The sequence below is a fragment of the Trichomycterus rosablanca genome, chromosome 5 (assembly GCF_030014385.1).
Source record: "Trichomycterus rosablanca isolate fTriRos1 chromosome 5, fTriRos1.hap1, whole genome shotgun sequence".
Classification (NCBI taxonomy): Eukaryota; Metazoa; Chordata; class Actinopteri; order Siluriformes; family Trichomycteridae; genus Trichomycterus; species Trichomycterus rosablanca.
The window spans coordinates 47,706,948-47,724,419 of NC_085992.1; the positions used below are offsets into that span (position 1 = coordinate 47,706,948).

At 42.0% G+C, this 17,472-nt stretch overlaps 1 protein-coding gene across 1 annotated transcript in view; it reads left to right on the forward strand.

The window, feature by feature from the left end:
- Nucleotides 1–14,417, forward strand: part of fam13a (family with sequence similarity 13 member A) — a 108,303-nt gene extending 93,886 nt beyond the window's left edge. The window contains exons 16-25 of the mRNA XM_062996241.1: nt 968–1,184; nt 1,936–2,077; nt 2,587–2,668; nt 3,431–3,636; nt 4,828–4,911; nt 6,321–6,416; nt 7,766–7,849; nt 8,318–8,517; nt 10,858–10,959; nt 12,148–14,417. Of these exons, the coding sequence (XP_062852311.1) occupies nt 968–1,184; nt 1,936–2,077; nt 2,587–2,668; nt 3,431–3,636; nt 4,828–4,911; nt 6,321–6,416; nt 7,766–7,849; nt 8,318–8,517; nt 10,858–10,959; nt 12,148–12,271 (1,337 nt within the window). The 3' untranslated portion in view covers nt 12,272–14,417. The remainder of the gene's footprint in view (nt 1–967; nt 1,185–1,935; nt 2,078–2,586; nt 2,669–3,430; nt 3,637–4,827; nt 4,912–6,320; nt 6,417–7,765; nt 7,850–8,317; nt 8,518–10,857; nt 10,960–12,147) is intronic.
- The last annotated feature ends 3,055 nt before the right edge of the window (nt 14,418–17,472 follow it).

The window sequence follows — 17,472 nt, forward strand, 5'->3', positions numbered from 1 at the left end:
ATATAAAAAGAAAAAAGGACTGTCTACTGTATATTTGACACACTCTGTATTCTATCACAATATTTGAATCTGCTTTAACCGTTCTCCTTTAAGTGTGTAATTTTGGATCCCAAAATAGCCGTATTTTTCTCCAGTAACCTGGACTGCAGGGAAAACACACACACACACACACACACACACACACACACACACACACACACACACACAAGCTCTGTTTGCTTTTATGAGGCAGCATTTAAAGCTCTGACAGCATGATCAGGACATTTAGTACTGGAGGTAACAATGAACGGCATGTAAATGTTTATTTACGTTATGAGCTGCTTAAAGAACGTCTGTCTTGTCTTACGGTTGGCATATTTGGTCTGTCACGCAACAAAGGAAATGTCTAAGCAAAAAGGAGTGATTGAATAGTTCACATGTTTGTAATGTGGGTGGGAATGACGGCATTTTTGCTACATACTGAGAGGGTAAAAATGGAGAAAAGCGTGTTACAACTTATCAATCTTTTCCTGCAGAATAGACGATCACGTACATTTGCAGTGTGATGCGCAGCCTGGCATGCGTGGGTGTTTGTTTTATGTGTGACCTTGCATCCTGCACTCTTGTCTCTTGGCAACTACACTGAACCAGGAGTGTTTCATTATTATTTCATTAAACCCTGTTAATGACTCTGTTTATTACTTTATTGTACCTCATTTTTACATGGTTTGCTGCAGGTAATCCAATAGTGTAAACATGCAAGCACATGTTTTTGTTTGTTGACTTTGTGTGTCCACGTCCGGACGCGCTGATATAAATGTAGACATATTTGTTTAACCGTGAATGTATGCCAGGTTCCAAAGGTCACGTAGTTAACAACTTAGCTAACGCGGGTTTCTCTCCTGCCTTCGAGGTTAGACGTAAACTTGTAATCTCGTCGAGGTAAGAAAAACATGTCGAAAAATCCATTTGTGATTTGCGTTGACAGAACCAGTGCGAGCGTACTCGTCGTGGCAGCGGGAGAGCATGGACAGTGACGAAGCTTACCTCTCACCTCACGCCGGAGGCAAAATGATCCGTCAGCTGCTGCAGGAAGATTCGGACCCCATGCCCTCGCCACGTTTTTATGCGTACGGCAACTCCCAGCAATACCTGGATGACACAGAGGTGCCTCCCTCACCGCCCAACACTCACTCATTCATCAGGTAAGACGACAGTGGCAAACCTAGTGTTAATATAATTAACTAAATACATTTATTATTATATGGACGCGCACATGAGAGTACAGTTCAAGGTCCTCTTTTTTTCTATTATGCATTTCATCCTTTTTTCTTCCAATTTAACATAGCCAATTAGTCTTCCTGATCCCAGTTGAGCTCGAGGATGGTATATTCGCCTGGCCACGCCCCCTCAGACACGTGCACAGTCGCTCAACCCTTTTTTTTCACTTGTGCGAATTATTATTAATCCGGTCTTTTTCCCCACCCAGCAGCCTTGATGGCCATTTATGTCCGCTGCAGGCACTGCCAGTTGTGTCCACTAGATGGCACCCAGCCGACCGGTAGCAGAGCCGAGATTCGAACCGCATTGATCCTGCATTGCTCACGGTGATTGCTGAAAAACAAGACCCACCGCAACCCTGATCAGGAAGTGAACCACACCAAATACATTTAAAGTTTAAAAAACACTAGCAGCCTCGTCCTCCCCAATCAGGAGCAGGGACCAGCATTAGTGAGAGGATGACTGATGGGCAGAAATTGGATGCGTTAAAGTGGGAGAAAAAGCACTAGACTAAAAAAAAATAAAACACCACTAGACTGTTTACCCCCTGTTAATTAGCACTCACTGAATGAGACCCACCATGACCCTGACCAGGATAAAGCGGTGGTAAAACATAAACATGTTAAGAATGCAGACACGGTTAGAATGATTCGTTCACTTTTATTTTGTGTTCAGCCGGCGGCGGAGTTCTTCGCTGGGTTCCTGCGATAACGAGTGTGAGGAGCTCAGTTCAACACAGCTTTCCAAAAAGGTTCACAACCTCAAGAAGAAGATCAGGAAATTTGAGGAGAGGTTTGAGGAGGAGCGCAAATACAGGGTCAGTAAAAGTCTGGACATTATTACAAACATGTAAGCTAGGGAGTAAAGAGATAGTCAAGCTACACACTTTTATGCAAAATGACTTACAAGTATATTACAGTATACAGCCGCAATGGTGGGGCTTGGACCAGCAACCTTATGATTACTAGTCCTGTACCTTAACCACTGAGCTTGTTGCTTATTTGGAACAGCAGTACATGTGAGGGTCAGGAATGTATTAAATGCTGATGGTTGTTACTTGTAGTAAATGAGTGTAGTACGTAAATTAGCAGATATTATCAGGCCTAAAGACCTGAGTGACTTTAATAAGGGTCACATCATTATGGCCAGATGACTGGCTTATAGTATCTTGGAAAAAGCAGAGGGTGCTGGTTAGTACCCAAAGACAGTCCCCCGAGAAGTAACAAGCCAAGAAGCACCAACAGGTTGTTGGGCGGCCAAGACTCATGATTACTAGTCCAGTACCTTCTGTGAAAACAATAACAGGTTTTATTTGTCCCCCCTCAGCCTTCACACAGCGATAAAGCCGCTAACCCAGAGGTCCTGAGGTGGATGAATGAGTTGGCGAAGCTCCGCAAAGACCTCAAAGGTATGCCTGAAATTCCTAATGCCTCAAGAAGGAAGTAAGTAGTGATTAGCGAGATTAGCATCTTGTAAGAAATGTTAATCCAACACCCATGACATTTCAGTTTTGTTTGAACAAAAAAAAACAAAAGTATGCAGTACTGAAGTAATTTAGACTCTTAGACCTTATTAGCTCTTTTTTTTTTTTTTGTCTTTATAGATGTAGATTTAAAAAGTGGTTTGTTGTGCATTTGTAGAGGTCACAGCACAGACAGTTCTGGTCACAGTGTGGCTACTCCTGACCTACATGTTTAAGCAGTCTCCATACTCCCAACATCTAAACATACAGTATATACTGTACACGAAGGATCTTCAAAACTTTCTGTTTTATATTGTGGTTATAAGCGTTGAGGGTGGGTGGAGGAGTAATCGGTCGTGTCTAAGATACTTAAAGACTCTAATAGTCCGGGTTTAGCTCCATCTGATTTCCACCTTGTTGGACGCTCGAAGAAGCTTTAAGGGGAAGAAGATTTTCATGTGATGATAATCTAAAATCACTCGACCAAAACATTTTCTGCTGATGGCATTAAAAAGTTTGTACGACGTTGGAAAAAATTCAACTCATTTTTTCATCACATTTTCTGGTTTCGATGAATCTCAGCACCTAGCAGAGCTCTCAAGCAATCTATACACAGCTCAGGCTCAGTAATAGAAATCAGTCAGTATTCAAAAATGCTTCGTGGTCTCAGAAGCTAAAGAATCGTGTACACTTGCTCTCCTCATACAGAGCACCATTTGCTGAAATCGGAAGAGGATCTGGCTCCTTTGCCCCGACAGCGCAGCAACACGCTGCCCAAGAGCTTCGGCTCCCAGCTGGAGAAAAAAAGCAGCGAGCCCAAAGCGCCGAAACCTTCTGTGGAGAGCACGCTGGAGTCAGTGATGAACAAACTTAAGGAGAAACGCACGGAGGCCTGCCGACCCGAGGACATCAAGGTAGTTTCATAACAGGAGCATGTTACAGCACTAAAGTACACTCATGAGCCAAAACATTAGGACCACCCTCCATCCCAAAAATGTGAGTGGCAATACCTAATTTGGAACAGTGGTGCATTTGAGGGTCAGGGATTCATTAAAAGTTGGGCTGTTGGTCAGTACTTGTAGTTCATGAGTGTAGTACATACATTTAACAGATATTATCAGGCATAAAGACCTGAGTGACTTTAATAAAGGTCAAATCATTATTTACATTTTCAGCAGCCGCTTTTATCCAAAGTGACTTACAGTACTGTGACAGTATACTGTCTGAGCAACTGAGGGTCAAGGGCCTTGCTCAAGGGCCCAACAGCATTAACCTGCCACTAGTGGGGCTTGAACCAGCGACCTTCTGATTACTAGTCCAGTACCTTAACCGCTAGGCCACAATTGTCCTATTATGGCCAGATGACTGGCTTGAAGTATATTGGAAACAGCGGGTGGTGCTCACAGCGGGTAGCTCGTCTGTTGGATCGGACCACATGGGCCAGCCTTCGCTCCCCACATGCGTCAATGAGCCTTGGCCACCCATGACCCTGTCATAGGTTTACCACTGTTCCTTCCTTGGACCACTGCAGACCGGGAACACCCCCCTGACCCAGTCGTCTAGCCATCACAATTTGGCCCTCGTCAAACTCGCTCAAATCATTTTTCCGGCATCTAACATCAACTTTGAGGATAAAATGTTCACCTGCTGCCTAATATATCCCCCCCACTAACAGGTGCCGTGATGAAGAGATAATCGGGGTTATTCACTGCACCTGTCAGTGGTCATAATGTTATGCCTGGTCGGTGTATATGCATGTAAAAACAGTACCAAACTTTAAAGTTTTAGCTGCGCAACATACTTTTGTCCCTTTAACAGTATCATTGAGTGTCAAAACCACATGAACACAATTGCTGTAGATCAGTCAACATGGTTTAAGTCAAGTGTGATGATTTAGACATAAAATTTACACCATGCTAAACTGGTAGCTGTAAACCTCCACTGCTTGGTAGCTACAATTAGAGAATTGAAGTGACTTTGAAAGAGCTTAACGTTATCGGTCACCTTTCTGTTTTATAGAGGGTTTTACGAAGCTCAGAGTTTATGGTGCGTGGTAAATGTTTCAGACTCGTTTACAGTCTGGTAACCTGAACATGTGTTTACAGGACATGACCCGAGAGCAGATCGGTGCTGAGAAAGTAGCTCTGCAGAAAGCGCTGCTGCATTACGAGGGCATTCATGGCAGACCGGTGAGTGTGCAGCCAAAACTAGGGCTCATCATTGTTTAAAGAAATATATGGACAAAAGTATAAGTTGCATATTGTAACTATATAGTGTTTGTATAACTTAAATTTCTTGAAATATATGAAAATATACTGGTGAACATAAAAAGTAAGACATTTCCTTTTTGTTGTGCTTTTTCATTTGAAATGTGTAGCGTTGTGCACATATTATTACTATTATTGATGATGATGGGTGCTCGGTGGACGTAGCGATCTGTTATGCTAGCACACCTAAGATCCTCTGAGATCTGGGTTTAAATCTCAGCTGTGCTGTCAGCCAGTCAGACATCTACACAGACATGACTGTCTACATCTGGGGGTTTATGGCTGAAGCCCTGCGATTGATTGGCGCCCTGTCCAGAGTAATCATGCCTTGTGCCCAGTGTTTTCCTGTGAAACGATTGGCTATGTCTGAGGAAGGGGATGGCCGAAGCCCTGTGATAGGTTGGCACCCTGTCCAGTATTTACCAGTGGAACTGGACCCACCAGAATACAACCCTGACCAGAATACAGTCGGTGATAAAATATTTATGAATATATACTGTTTACCCTGTTACACTACCCAGCCTATTCTGTAGGAGCTACAATACTGCCATTACTCTACAACAGACCCTCAATTCCCAACCATTTTAGCACTTCAATTTTGTACTCATGGTCATTCAGGCTGTCAGAAAGCTCAGCACGTTCTGCACATTTCTCACAAATCCAGTAAAGCAATGCATCGTGATAAATTGTGTTATTGAACTGAGTTTAATTATGCTGCTGTAATAATTTCAGTCTGTGTCAGGGCCTCAGATCAATGTCAGGGTCAAACGTAGCTGCATGTGCTTTAAGCCTCTTTAAGCCGCTATAGAGTCATAGCCTGGGAAAAAAGTATGTCACAGACAAGCCATGCTGTAGTGTTTACTACTGAGCCAAATTTAACACTGAATTACCTGTTCTCTTCTTGTTTTTTTTAAATCTTCCATGGGCAACACAGTGGCTCAGTGGGTAGCACTGTCGCCTCACAGCAAGAAGGTCCTGGGTTCAATCCTCAGGCGGGACGGACCGGGTCCTTTCTGTGTGGAGTTTGCATGTTCTCCCTGTGTCTGCGTGGGTTTCCTCCGGCAGCTCCGGTTTCCTCCCACAGTCCAAAAACATGCAGTCAGGTTAATTGGAGACGTTGAATTGCCCTAAAGGTGAATGGGTGTGTGTATGTGTGTCTGCCTTGCGATGGACTGACGCCCCGTCCAGGGTGTTACTGTGTGCTTTGCGCCCATTGAAAAGCTGGGATAGGCTCCAGCACCCCCCGCAACCCTGATTAGATAATTAGGAAAGTGAGTGAGTGAATGAGTAAATCTTCTATCTCTATTTCCATCCCTTTCTCTGCTGTTAAGATCACGAAGACTGAACGACAGCTCATGAAGCCTCTGTATGACAGGTATCGTCTTGTCAAACAGATCCTTTGCAGAGCGTCCACCATCCCCGTCATCGTAAGTACATTGTTTATTCTTCAGTGTGTCGAGCAAGGTTCCACTTTTCTCATACTAGCAGTTCAGATTCAAGATTTAAAAGTTTTATTGTCATGTGCACTGAAGAACCAGCAGTTACACTGTACAATGAAATTCTTACTTTGTTCGTCTTCCAAACGTCAATTATAAGTATATATTATACATAAAACAAAATTAAGCTAACAGAATAAAAACTTTTGAAATATAAAAACTATAAATCTATAAAAACTTTACAAAGGAATAAAAATAGAAATAAACTAAGGCGTAGCAGCAGTCATATAAGGTGCAGAAAAATTATGAAGTGTTTGAGAATATAGCAGCAGTTATTTTAAGGTGCAAATTATGCAACATTATGTGCAAGTAGCAGTAGTGCAGGTGGCAGGTGCTTAAAATTATTGTTCAGGAACTTTTCTGGGTTCACATGAATTGTGTCCTGCTTAAGACTCAGTTCAGGTTCATTTATGCTTAATATGTTTTTCCGTAGCTGAAAGTATAACGGGTTACACTTGACACTTTTATTTAGACTCATACGATACGTTATTATGGACTGCCTTTATAAGATAGATAAGGACAGTAGCCTAGTGGTTAAGGTACTGGACTAGTAAACAAAAGGTTGCTGGTGTTGGGCCCTTGAGCAAGGCCTTAACCCTTAACTGCTCAGACTGTATACTGTTAACTGTAAGTCACTTTAGATAAAGGGGCGGCACGGTGGCTCAATGGGTAGCACTGTTACCTCACAGCAAGAAGATCCTGGGTTTGATCCCCAGGTGGGGCGGTCCGGGTCCTTTCTGTGTGGAGTTTGCATGTTCTCCTCGTGTCTGTGTGGGTTTCCTCCCACAGTCCAAAGACATGCAAGTGAGGTGAATTGTAGACACTAAATTGTCCGTGATTGTGTTTGATATAACCTTGTGAACTGATGAGTCTTGTGTAATGAGTAACTACCGTTCCTGTCATGAATGTAACCAAGGTGTAAAACATGACGTTAAAATCCTAATAAACAAACAAACTTTATATAAAGGCGTTTGTTAAATGCCAAAAATGTAAATAAGATCAGGCACTACTGAAATACTTACTGAATGGATTATGTTCACATGAAGGTGTTTGTAGATCAGTTTAGCTTGATTTATAATGTATTATCCAGTAAACATCAATTGTTTGAAATTACAATATCACTTGCAGACTGGTTTAGACACTGAATTATCTTAGTATGATTTACCATGATGTCATGGAGTTTTTCAGTTTTAAAGTAGCTGGACTTTTAGCTGTTCTGAGATCAGTGTTGTGAGATCAGTGTTCTGAGTGGTTCCTTCCTTATGAACCTGTCCGAGCAGGGCTCTCCCTCCAGCAAGCGCAGAGGTCCTCAGCTGCAGCCCATTATCGAGGGGGAACCCGCTCTCTTCTTCGATCACAGCAAGGTGAACAGCTGCCGCTCAGCCTATCAGATACCTGACCACCCTTAATATACCCATCAGTCCCTGAAATGAACCGATCTTGATTGCAGCTTGTTGATTGGGGGTGTGATGGGTCAGCTGACTGGTCCAAATCAGTAGCTTTGGTGTGCTGTGTGATTACTTTGATTTTAATCGAGTAAATGCATCTGAAGATGTGTTTCTTTTACATGCATGCTGTGTTTTTGAGTAAGAAACACCCTGCATTAAATCGAGTGTATAGATGTTGAGCTAAGCACATGGTGATTGAACTAATGATGATTAACATGTGATGTTCTGGCAGAAGTTAGATCTTAACTGAACCATCACTTACCAGTGCTTTAACAGGCTTTGCCCACTAACTGTAGCTGTGATAGAATTAGCAGTGCTGATTTGTGTAAATGCTTTTACACATAAGCATTACCTAATCACGTAAAGTTATTTTTACCTGGACAGGAGGAAGAGGACGGCTCAGACGAAGACAATGACAACAGGACACAGTTCACACAGTTGACTGTACATCCGGAACTGAGCATGCTGGAGTTTCTGGACCATCTGGATGAAGAAATGGATGGATTCATATCGCCTGTAGATGAGTTGCCACCCTCAAAGAACAGCACAGATATGGGACTGTCCAACCTCCATTCTGCTACCATGTGAGTCTCATCATTCATCTTTATTAATCTTTATGTGGTGAAAAGAAGCAAATACTAGTCAAGAAATATTTAGAGTGAATTAGTAAATGTGGTTTAATATAAGTCACCTCTGTGGGTGGATAAGTGGGATGTATAATGATAGATGGGTGGATGATAAATGGATGGATGGATGATAAATGGATGATGGATGAAAGATAAATTAATGGATGATAAATGGATGAATGATAAAAAGATGGCTGGATGATAAATGGATGGACGGATGGATAAATGGATGGATGATGGATGGATGGATTAATGATAAATGGACAGATGGATGATAAATAGATGGATGATAAATAGATGGATGGATGATAAATGGATGGATGGATGATAAATGGATGGATGGATGGATGATAAATAGATGGATGGATGATAAATGGATGGATGGATGAAAGATAAATGGATGGATGATAAATGGATAAATGATGAAAAGATGGATGGACGATAAATAGATGGATGGATGATAAATAGATGGATGGACGATAAATAGATGGATGGATGATAAATAGATGGATGATAAATGGATGGATTGATGATGGATGGATGGATGAAAGATAAATGGATGGATGATAAATGGATAAATGATAAAAAGATGGATGGATGATAAATAGATGGATGGATGGATGATAAATGGATGGATGGATGGATGATAAATGGATGGATGATAAATGGATTGATGTATGAATGATAAATAGACAGATGGATGGATGGATGATGGATGGATGGATGGATGATAAATAGATGGATGATAAATGGATGGATGGATGGATGATAAATAGATGGATGGATGGATGGATGATAAATGGATGGATGGATGATGGATTGATGTATGAATGATAAATAGACAGATGGATGGATGGATGATAAATGGATGGATGGATGGATGGATGATAAATAGATGGATGGATGATGGATTGATGTATGAATGATAAATAGACAGATGGATAGATGGATGATAAATGGATGGATGGATGGATGATAAATAGATGGATGGATGATGGATTGATGTATGAATGATAAATAGACGGATGGATGGATGATAAATGGATGGATGGATGGATGGATGATAAATAGATGGATGGATGATGGATTGATGTATGAATGATAAATAGACAGATGGATGGATGGATGATAAATAGATGGATGATAAATGGATGGATGGATGATAAATAGATGGATGGATGGATGGATGATAAATGGATGGATGGATGGATGATAAATGGATGGATGGATGATGGATTGATGTATGAATGATAAATAGACAGATGGATGGATGGATGATAAATGGATGGATGGATGGATGGATGATAAATGGATGGATGGATGGATGGATGATAAATAGATGGATGGATGGATGGATGATAAATAGATGGATGGATGATGGATTGATGTATGAATGATAAATAGACAGATGGATGGATGGATGATAAATGGATGGATGATAAATAGATGGATGGATGATGGATTGATGTATGAATGATAAATAGACAGATGGATAGATGGATGATAAATGGATGGATGGATGGATGATAAATAGATGGATGGATGATGGATTGATGTATGAATGATAAATAGACAGATGGATGGATGGATGATAAATGGATGGATGGATGGATGGATGATAAATAGATGGATGGATGATGGATTGATGTATGAATGATAAATAGACAGATGGATGGATGGATGATAAATGGATGGATGGATGGATGGATGATAAATGGATGGATGGATGGATGATAAATGGATGGATGGATGAGATGTAAATTACATGTATGGTATTAAATTGAATGTTAAATGTTCTACTTTAAATTTTGCAAAGGGGTTTACAAAATATACAGTATATATACAGTCGGTCATGTCTGTGTAGACACCCAGCCGCCTGATAGCAGCACTATGATATGAACCTAGGTTTCAGTGGTGATGGGTAGCATATCATAGCGCTGTGACATACATTAAGAAATTATTCTATTATATAATTTGTTATAAAAATATATATAGTATTAAATTAAAGAGCACACAAACTACAAACATTTTCTCTGACGGTGTCAGACTTTCGACCACCACTGTACCAGCACAACAATGCAAAATGTACTTTTCCCTCTAAGCTGAGTTTACTTCTAACCTGCAGATGTTCTGCAGCTGTACACTCACAAGCTGACGGAAATGAACTTCACTGGCTGTTCTTTTTAAAAGAAAATAGTGTGCTCATCAATTTCAGTTGATAAATTGCGACATGGTTTGCAGCAGCGTCGTACTGTGATGAAAGAGATCACAAACAATCTCCTCCTTTCACCCACACAGGCAGGAACTGGTGGAGCAGCTGCATGAGGCTCGAGAGGAAAAGAAACGAATCCGCAAGAACCTGCGGGAATTTGAGGACCAGTTCTTTAGACAGAACGGCAGGTAAGAATAATTCATGCCTGCTCTCGGAAAAAATGAATTTTACCCAACCAGTCGAGCAGTGTTAGTGAAATTTATATTAAAAATATTCCTTGCTGCTCAGGTGGTGCAGCGGTAAAACACGCTAGCACACCAGACCTGACTTTTTGAACTCGTTGGTTCAAAACTTGGCTCTGCCATCCGGCTGGGCTCGGCGGCTACATGACATCGATTGGCTGTTGTTCATACAGGGTGGGGAGCTGGAGCCGGGACCTCATAATGCAAATATATATACACATCCATCATCCATAACATTAAAACCACCTCCTTGTTTCTACACTCACTGTCCATTTTATCAGCCCCACTTACCATATAGAAGTACTTTGTAGTTCTACAATTACTGACTGTAGGCCATCTGTTTCTCTGCATGCTTTTTTAGCCTGCTTTCATGCTGTTCTTCGATGGTCAGGACCCCCACAGGACCACCACAGAGAAGGTATTATTTAGGTGGTGGATCATTCTCAGCACTGCAGTGACACCGACATGGTGGTGGTGTGTTAGTGTGTGTTGTGCTGGTATGAGTGGATCAGACACAGCAGTGCTACTGGAGTTTTTAAACACCTCACTGTCACTGCTGGACTGAGAATCGTCCACCAACCAAAAATATATCCAGCCAACAGCGCCCCGTGGGCAGCGTCCTGTGACTTAAAACAGCAACAATAGATGAGCGATCGTCTCTGACTTTACATCTACAAGGTGGACCAACTAGGTAGGAGTGTCTAATAGAGTGGACAGTGAGTGGACACGGTATTTAAAAACTCCAGCAGCGCTGCTGTGTCTGATCCACTCATACCAGCACAACACACACTAACACACCACCACCATGTCAGTGTCACTGCAGTGCTGAGAATGATCCACCACCTAAATAATACCTGCTCTGTGGGGGTCCTGTGGGGGTCCTGACCATTGAAGAACAGGGTGAAAGGGGACTAAAAAGGTATGTAGAGAAACAGATGGACTACAGTCAGTAATTGTAGAACTACAAAGTGCTTCTATATGGTAAGTGGAGCTGATAAAATGGACAGTGAGTGTAGAAACAAGGAGGTGGTTTTAATGTTATGACTGATCAGTGTATATATAAGAACGATGTGAAGTTGACTGACTTCATATGGAATCATGATGGAAACCGGTTTGTTTCTTCTGTTGTTCCAGGACGGTGCAGAAGGAAGATCGCTCACCGTTAGCAGTGGAATATAACGAGTACAAGCACATCAAAGCCAAGCTGAGGCTGCTGGAAGTTCTCATCAGTAAAAGAGACTCGTCCAAGTTCATCTAGCGACCTGAAGCTGAGAGCACAAGGACAGAAAGACAGTGCTAATGCTAACGTCCAGGCTAAGCTACAGAGAAATCCCTGCTGTCAAACTGGAAGAATCACCAGACGGGGTGATTTTCTCTCTCGGCCCATCTGTGGCTCACAGGCGGTGGAGTGAAGAGGAAGCCAAGACGTGGATCTGTGTAACATGCTCCACTGACCCCCTCCCTCGGTCAGACTCATACAGGCTACACGTCCTTCTGTCCGACTCGGAACACGCCATGGATCCTGAGCGGCGTTTCCTACCAACATACAGACTGTAAAATAATTCGTACACCCCCCACCTCTGTTTAAAAAAACAAAAACGAGGATTATACGTTAGTGGGCAGTGGTACCCTAGTGGTTAAGGTACTGAACAAGCGACCATAGGGTTGCTGGATCAAACCCCACCACCGCCAAGCTGCCACTTTTGGGCTCCCGAGCGAGGCCCTTAACCCTTAATTGCTTGCACTGTATCAGTCAATTGTAAGTCGCTTTGGATAAAAGCAGCCGCTAAATGCTATAAATGTAAATATAGTGTACCTGTACATTGTCCATCTAGCTTTGATTTAAAACAACAGAAGCTGAACGTTTCCAAGCTGCTCGACTTCATTCGGACCGAGTGGAAGAATCGGTGAGATTTTATTTCGATTTTATTTCGACAGGACTGTTTGGATATCAGAAGAAAGGATTGAGCTACATTGTAGAGTGAAGCCTCAGTGTAAACTAGCATCTACAAGCTGCACGCAAATCACAACTTCAGGGAAATTTCTGCTGTCTAATCGTACATTTTATTATGATGGTGCCATATTTTACACATTTCTGTTGAAATGCTGAGTATTAATCTGCTAGTAGATCACGTCTACACGTGGTAATGGTCTGTTTTTTATTCTTTAATTCTAATGCCTAGTTCACACTACACGATTTTTACCCTGATTTTTGCTCGCTGACTGGCCAGCGCTAGATTTACCGGCTCGGGAGCAACTCGGCATTCACTCGGCGATTGAAACTCGGCTCTCAATCCATATGTGTGAACTGCTCAACAACTCGACCGAAGAGAGATTTCTAGCTTGTCAAATATCTGGATCTGAGTTGCCCGACTGGCAATGAGTGCGGTGACGAACAGCCAATGAGAACACAAGATACGGTGTGAGGGGAAACGCAGGGGAGAAGTGTAAAAAGGTGGTACAGGGGCGTAATATAGTTTATATCAGAATACATCGACACACACACACGTTATACAGTATTTCTGACCTTATCGTTCTCTACAAAACGTAACACCCACGCTGCATTGCAAAAAATATTTTAATAATTATTTTAATAATATATTAACGTCCAACTCAATATAGGACAATCCATGCTGTTCATATTTTTGCTACTTGATTTTACGCTGCACATCAGCCCACAAACTTTGATCGCTCGCTACTTGTAGACGTGTATTTTTGGACGTGTTATCATTAAACCCCTCGTCACTTCTCGCGTTTGATTCGTGACAGAACGTAGTTTGGGAGACCGGAGAAGCTCGCCTGCGATTCCAGTTGGTGATAGATGGTGTAGTGTGTGACCCCCTATCACCGATCAGTCGTGTAGTGTGAAAGCCACACCGACTTGAAAGACTCCCGATTACAAGAGATCCAGTCGTGTAGTGTGAACTTGGCATAACTGTCAGTAATTTGCTCATCATTACCAGCAGAGCCAAACGTTCTTAGTTTAGCTAGAATCAGTGTATTAAAGAGCAGATGATGATTTTTATTTTTTTGATCCTATAGCATTGAAATAATGAGACGCACAACGGTCGTGGAAGCTAGCGAGGAAGCTAACAGTTGTGTTTGTATTTCATGTTTGTCATGTTAAGCTCAATAAGCTCTAACCAGCTTTGATTATAAAGCCACTGTGTATCAATGACATGGGCCAATAGCGTAAGAGCAACTGGCTGCCACTTCTTACTGCAGTGATAGTTTCTATATAAGAGAGTAAAAATAGATTCTGTTCGTCTCTCCTGCTTTGCTGTAAAACAGACTTTGGTTTTTACTGAACGTGAACACAGATGGTTTATAATGATTAAGGGTGTGTACATTTTAGTACATGATTTCGTTTTGTACATATGATAAAAGAAACTATTTTTACTGAATGTTTTGTTCTGTGTTCTTTTATACTTTGTTCATGATGTTTTGGGAAATGCAGAAAAATCTGAAGTCCATTCTGAAGTGAAAAAACCTTCTGCACTGAGTACCAGTGGCTAAAGTGAGAAAAGGTGTTTATATTAAAACAAAACTGGTTATTCATTTCTTTTATTCATTTCTTGTTGTCCTGGAGATCAATCTCCAACCCAGGACGTAGTCATCTCTCTTGATGACTCCCAGATCAGACCATCTGATAATGTAAGAAGCCTTGGTGTTGTCCTGGATAACCAGCTGACCTTCTGTTCTCATGTAGCCAACATGACAAGATCGTGCCGGTTCCTCCTCTACAACATCAGGAAGATTCGGACATTTCTCTCTGTAGAAGTCACTCAGATTCTTGTGCAGTCACTTGTAATCTCACGGTTGGACGACTGCAACTCCCTCCTGGCAGGAGCTCCCATGTCCACTATTAAACCCTTACAACTCATCCACAATGCAGCTGCCCGTCTGGTTTGTAACCAACCTAAACACTGCCACATCACCCCACTGCTGCGTTCTCCTCACTGGCTTCCTGTAGCTGCACGCATTCAGTTTAAAACACTGACGCTCGCCTACAAAGCCAAAAATGGACCAGCTCCAAGCTACCTTCGAGGTCTAATCAAACCCCGCTCTGTACCACGCAACCTCCGAGCCTCTAGTCTAGCTCGACTTGATCCTCCACCCAGGACTCGAGGAAGACGGGCATCAAGGCTCTTCTCTGTTCTAGCACCCAAATGGTGGAATGAACTTCCTCTGTCTGTCCGAACTTCTGAGTCTCTCGCTGTCTTTAAAAAACTATTAAAAACCTTCATCACCTCTTTACTAAACACTTAAGCTGACTTGTACTTACAAAAAAAAACAAAAAAACACTTGGTTCTAACAGGGTTTTAGCAGATTAGTGTTCTTCGACTGTTGTTTACTTGAACTAGAGTAAGGTAATGTTTACTATGGAAGCACTTCTGTAAGTCGCTCTGGATAAGAGCATCTGCTAAATGCAGAAAATGTTTATGGTCAGGGTCGCGACTGGCCTGGTTCAGCCACACTGAATGCAAGGCAGGAATAACCTAGACAGGGAGGCAATAAGACACAGGCCTTCACCTGAGATTCGAACCCAGATCTCGCAGTAGACTTCTGCATCACTCGTTATTCCGTTTTTTCTCAATTTAGCATGAGGGATCTTCAAAAAGTTTCCACACTTTTTAAAATTTATTGAGATTCAGAAACAACATACATCACTTTTCTACACAGTCACCTTCTGATGTATTTTCCCAGCTCCGTACCAACTGTTTAATGCCGACAGCAAAAAATGTTTTCGGTTGAGCTCGTAGCCACTGATGCAGCGCTGCTTTCTTATCATCATCACATGAAAATCTTCTTCCCTCGTAATTCACAATTCACTGTTACAATTCCTCTGCCTCTTGCACCACCCTCATGCTGACTGAGGAGGGATGCAGACTTGCACCCGACCCCTCTGAAAAGTATCCAGCAGTGGATTCCTACAGAGAGCCATACCGTGTACTGTGTTGTACCTCAATGCTTAGTAGGGGTGTCCACATACTTTTGAGCATATAGTTTTTAGTCACCTATAATTCATTATTATTAAGGTACAGGACTAGTAATCAGATGGTTGATGGTTCAAGCTCTAGCTTAACCCTCAGTAGTTTGACTTGTATTAAGTAACAATTGTGAGTGGCTTTAAGGTTGGCACTGTGTGTAGCCTTCTGAGGGAGGAGGAACTAGTCATGGTGGCTTCAGAATGAAGCACAGTCAGTAATTATGAATCTTATGAATCCACACAACAAGGTCGGAAGGTGGAATTACAGTTTCATTTATTTGCTCTGGAAAGAAACAAAAATAGATAAATCAGTATATTCGATTTGAGAGACATACAAAAGTAAATATACTTTATTAGAATAAACGCACCGACAGCCATGAAGAAGCCCTTGTTTGCTTTAGTTGACAGTGATGTACTGGATATGAGAGCTGGATGATTTGTGAGGTGACGCCCAACAAACCGTCATGTTATGAGAAAAAGACAGACAAGGCAAAATTTCTGTATTTACTGTTTCTACCACCAAGTGATTTCTTTATAACAGGCCAGTTCAGAGCATTTTGTTTCACTGATACCATAAACTCACCAACATTCTCAAAAAAATGAATTTGTACTTTTGCTTCTTCACAACTGAATGATACGAGAGCTTCTAATTTCACTTATGAAACTATAAACGATTTCCTACCTCAACCAGCTTTTACATGGTGGCTGATATGATTACACAAGAACAGGCTTCATAACGCTACGTACAGATGACTTTCATTTCTGGAACCTGTCGCCTAAGAATAATGAACATACACCGATCAGCCATAACATTAAAAGCACCTCCTTGTTTCTACACTCACTGTCCATTTTATCAGCTCCACTTACCATATAGAAGCACTTTGTAGTTCTACAGTTACTGACTGTAGTCCATCTGTTTCTCTACATGCTTTGTTAGCCCCCTTTCATGCTGTTCTTCAATGATCAGGACCCCCACAGGACCACCACAGAGCAGGTATTATTTGGGTGGTGGATCATTCTCAGCACTGCAGTGACACTGATATGGTGGTGGTGTGTTAGTGTGTGTTGTGCTGGTATGAGTGGATCAGACACAGCAGCGCTGCTGGAGTTTTTAAACACCTCACTGTCACTGCTGGACTGAGAATAGTCCACCAACCAAAAATATTCAGCCAACAGCGCCCCGTGGGCAGAGTCCTGTGACCACTGATGAAGGTCTAGAAGATGACCGACTCAAACAGCAGCAATAGATGAGCGATCGTCTCTGACTTTACATCTACAAGGTGGATCAGCTAGGTAGGAGAGTCTAATAGAGTGGACAGTGAGTGGACACGGTATTTAAAAACTCCATCAGCGCTGCTGTGTCTGATCCACTCATACCAGCACAACACACACTAACACACTAACACACCACCACCATGTCAGTCACTGCAGTGCTGAGAATGATCCACCACCTAAATAATACCTGCTCT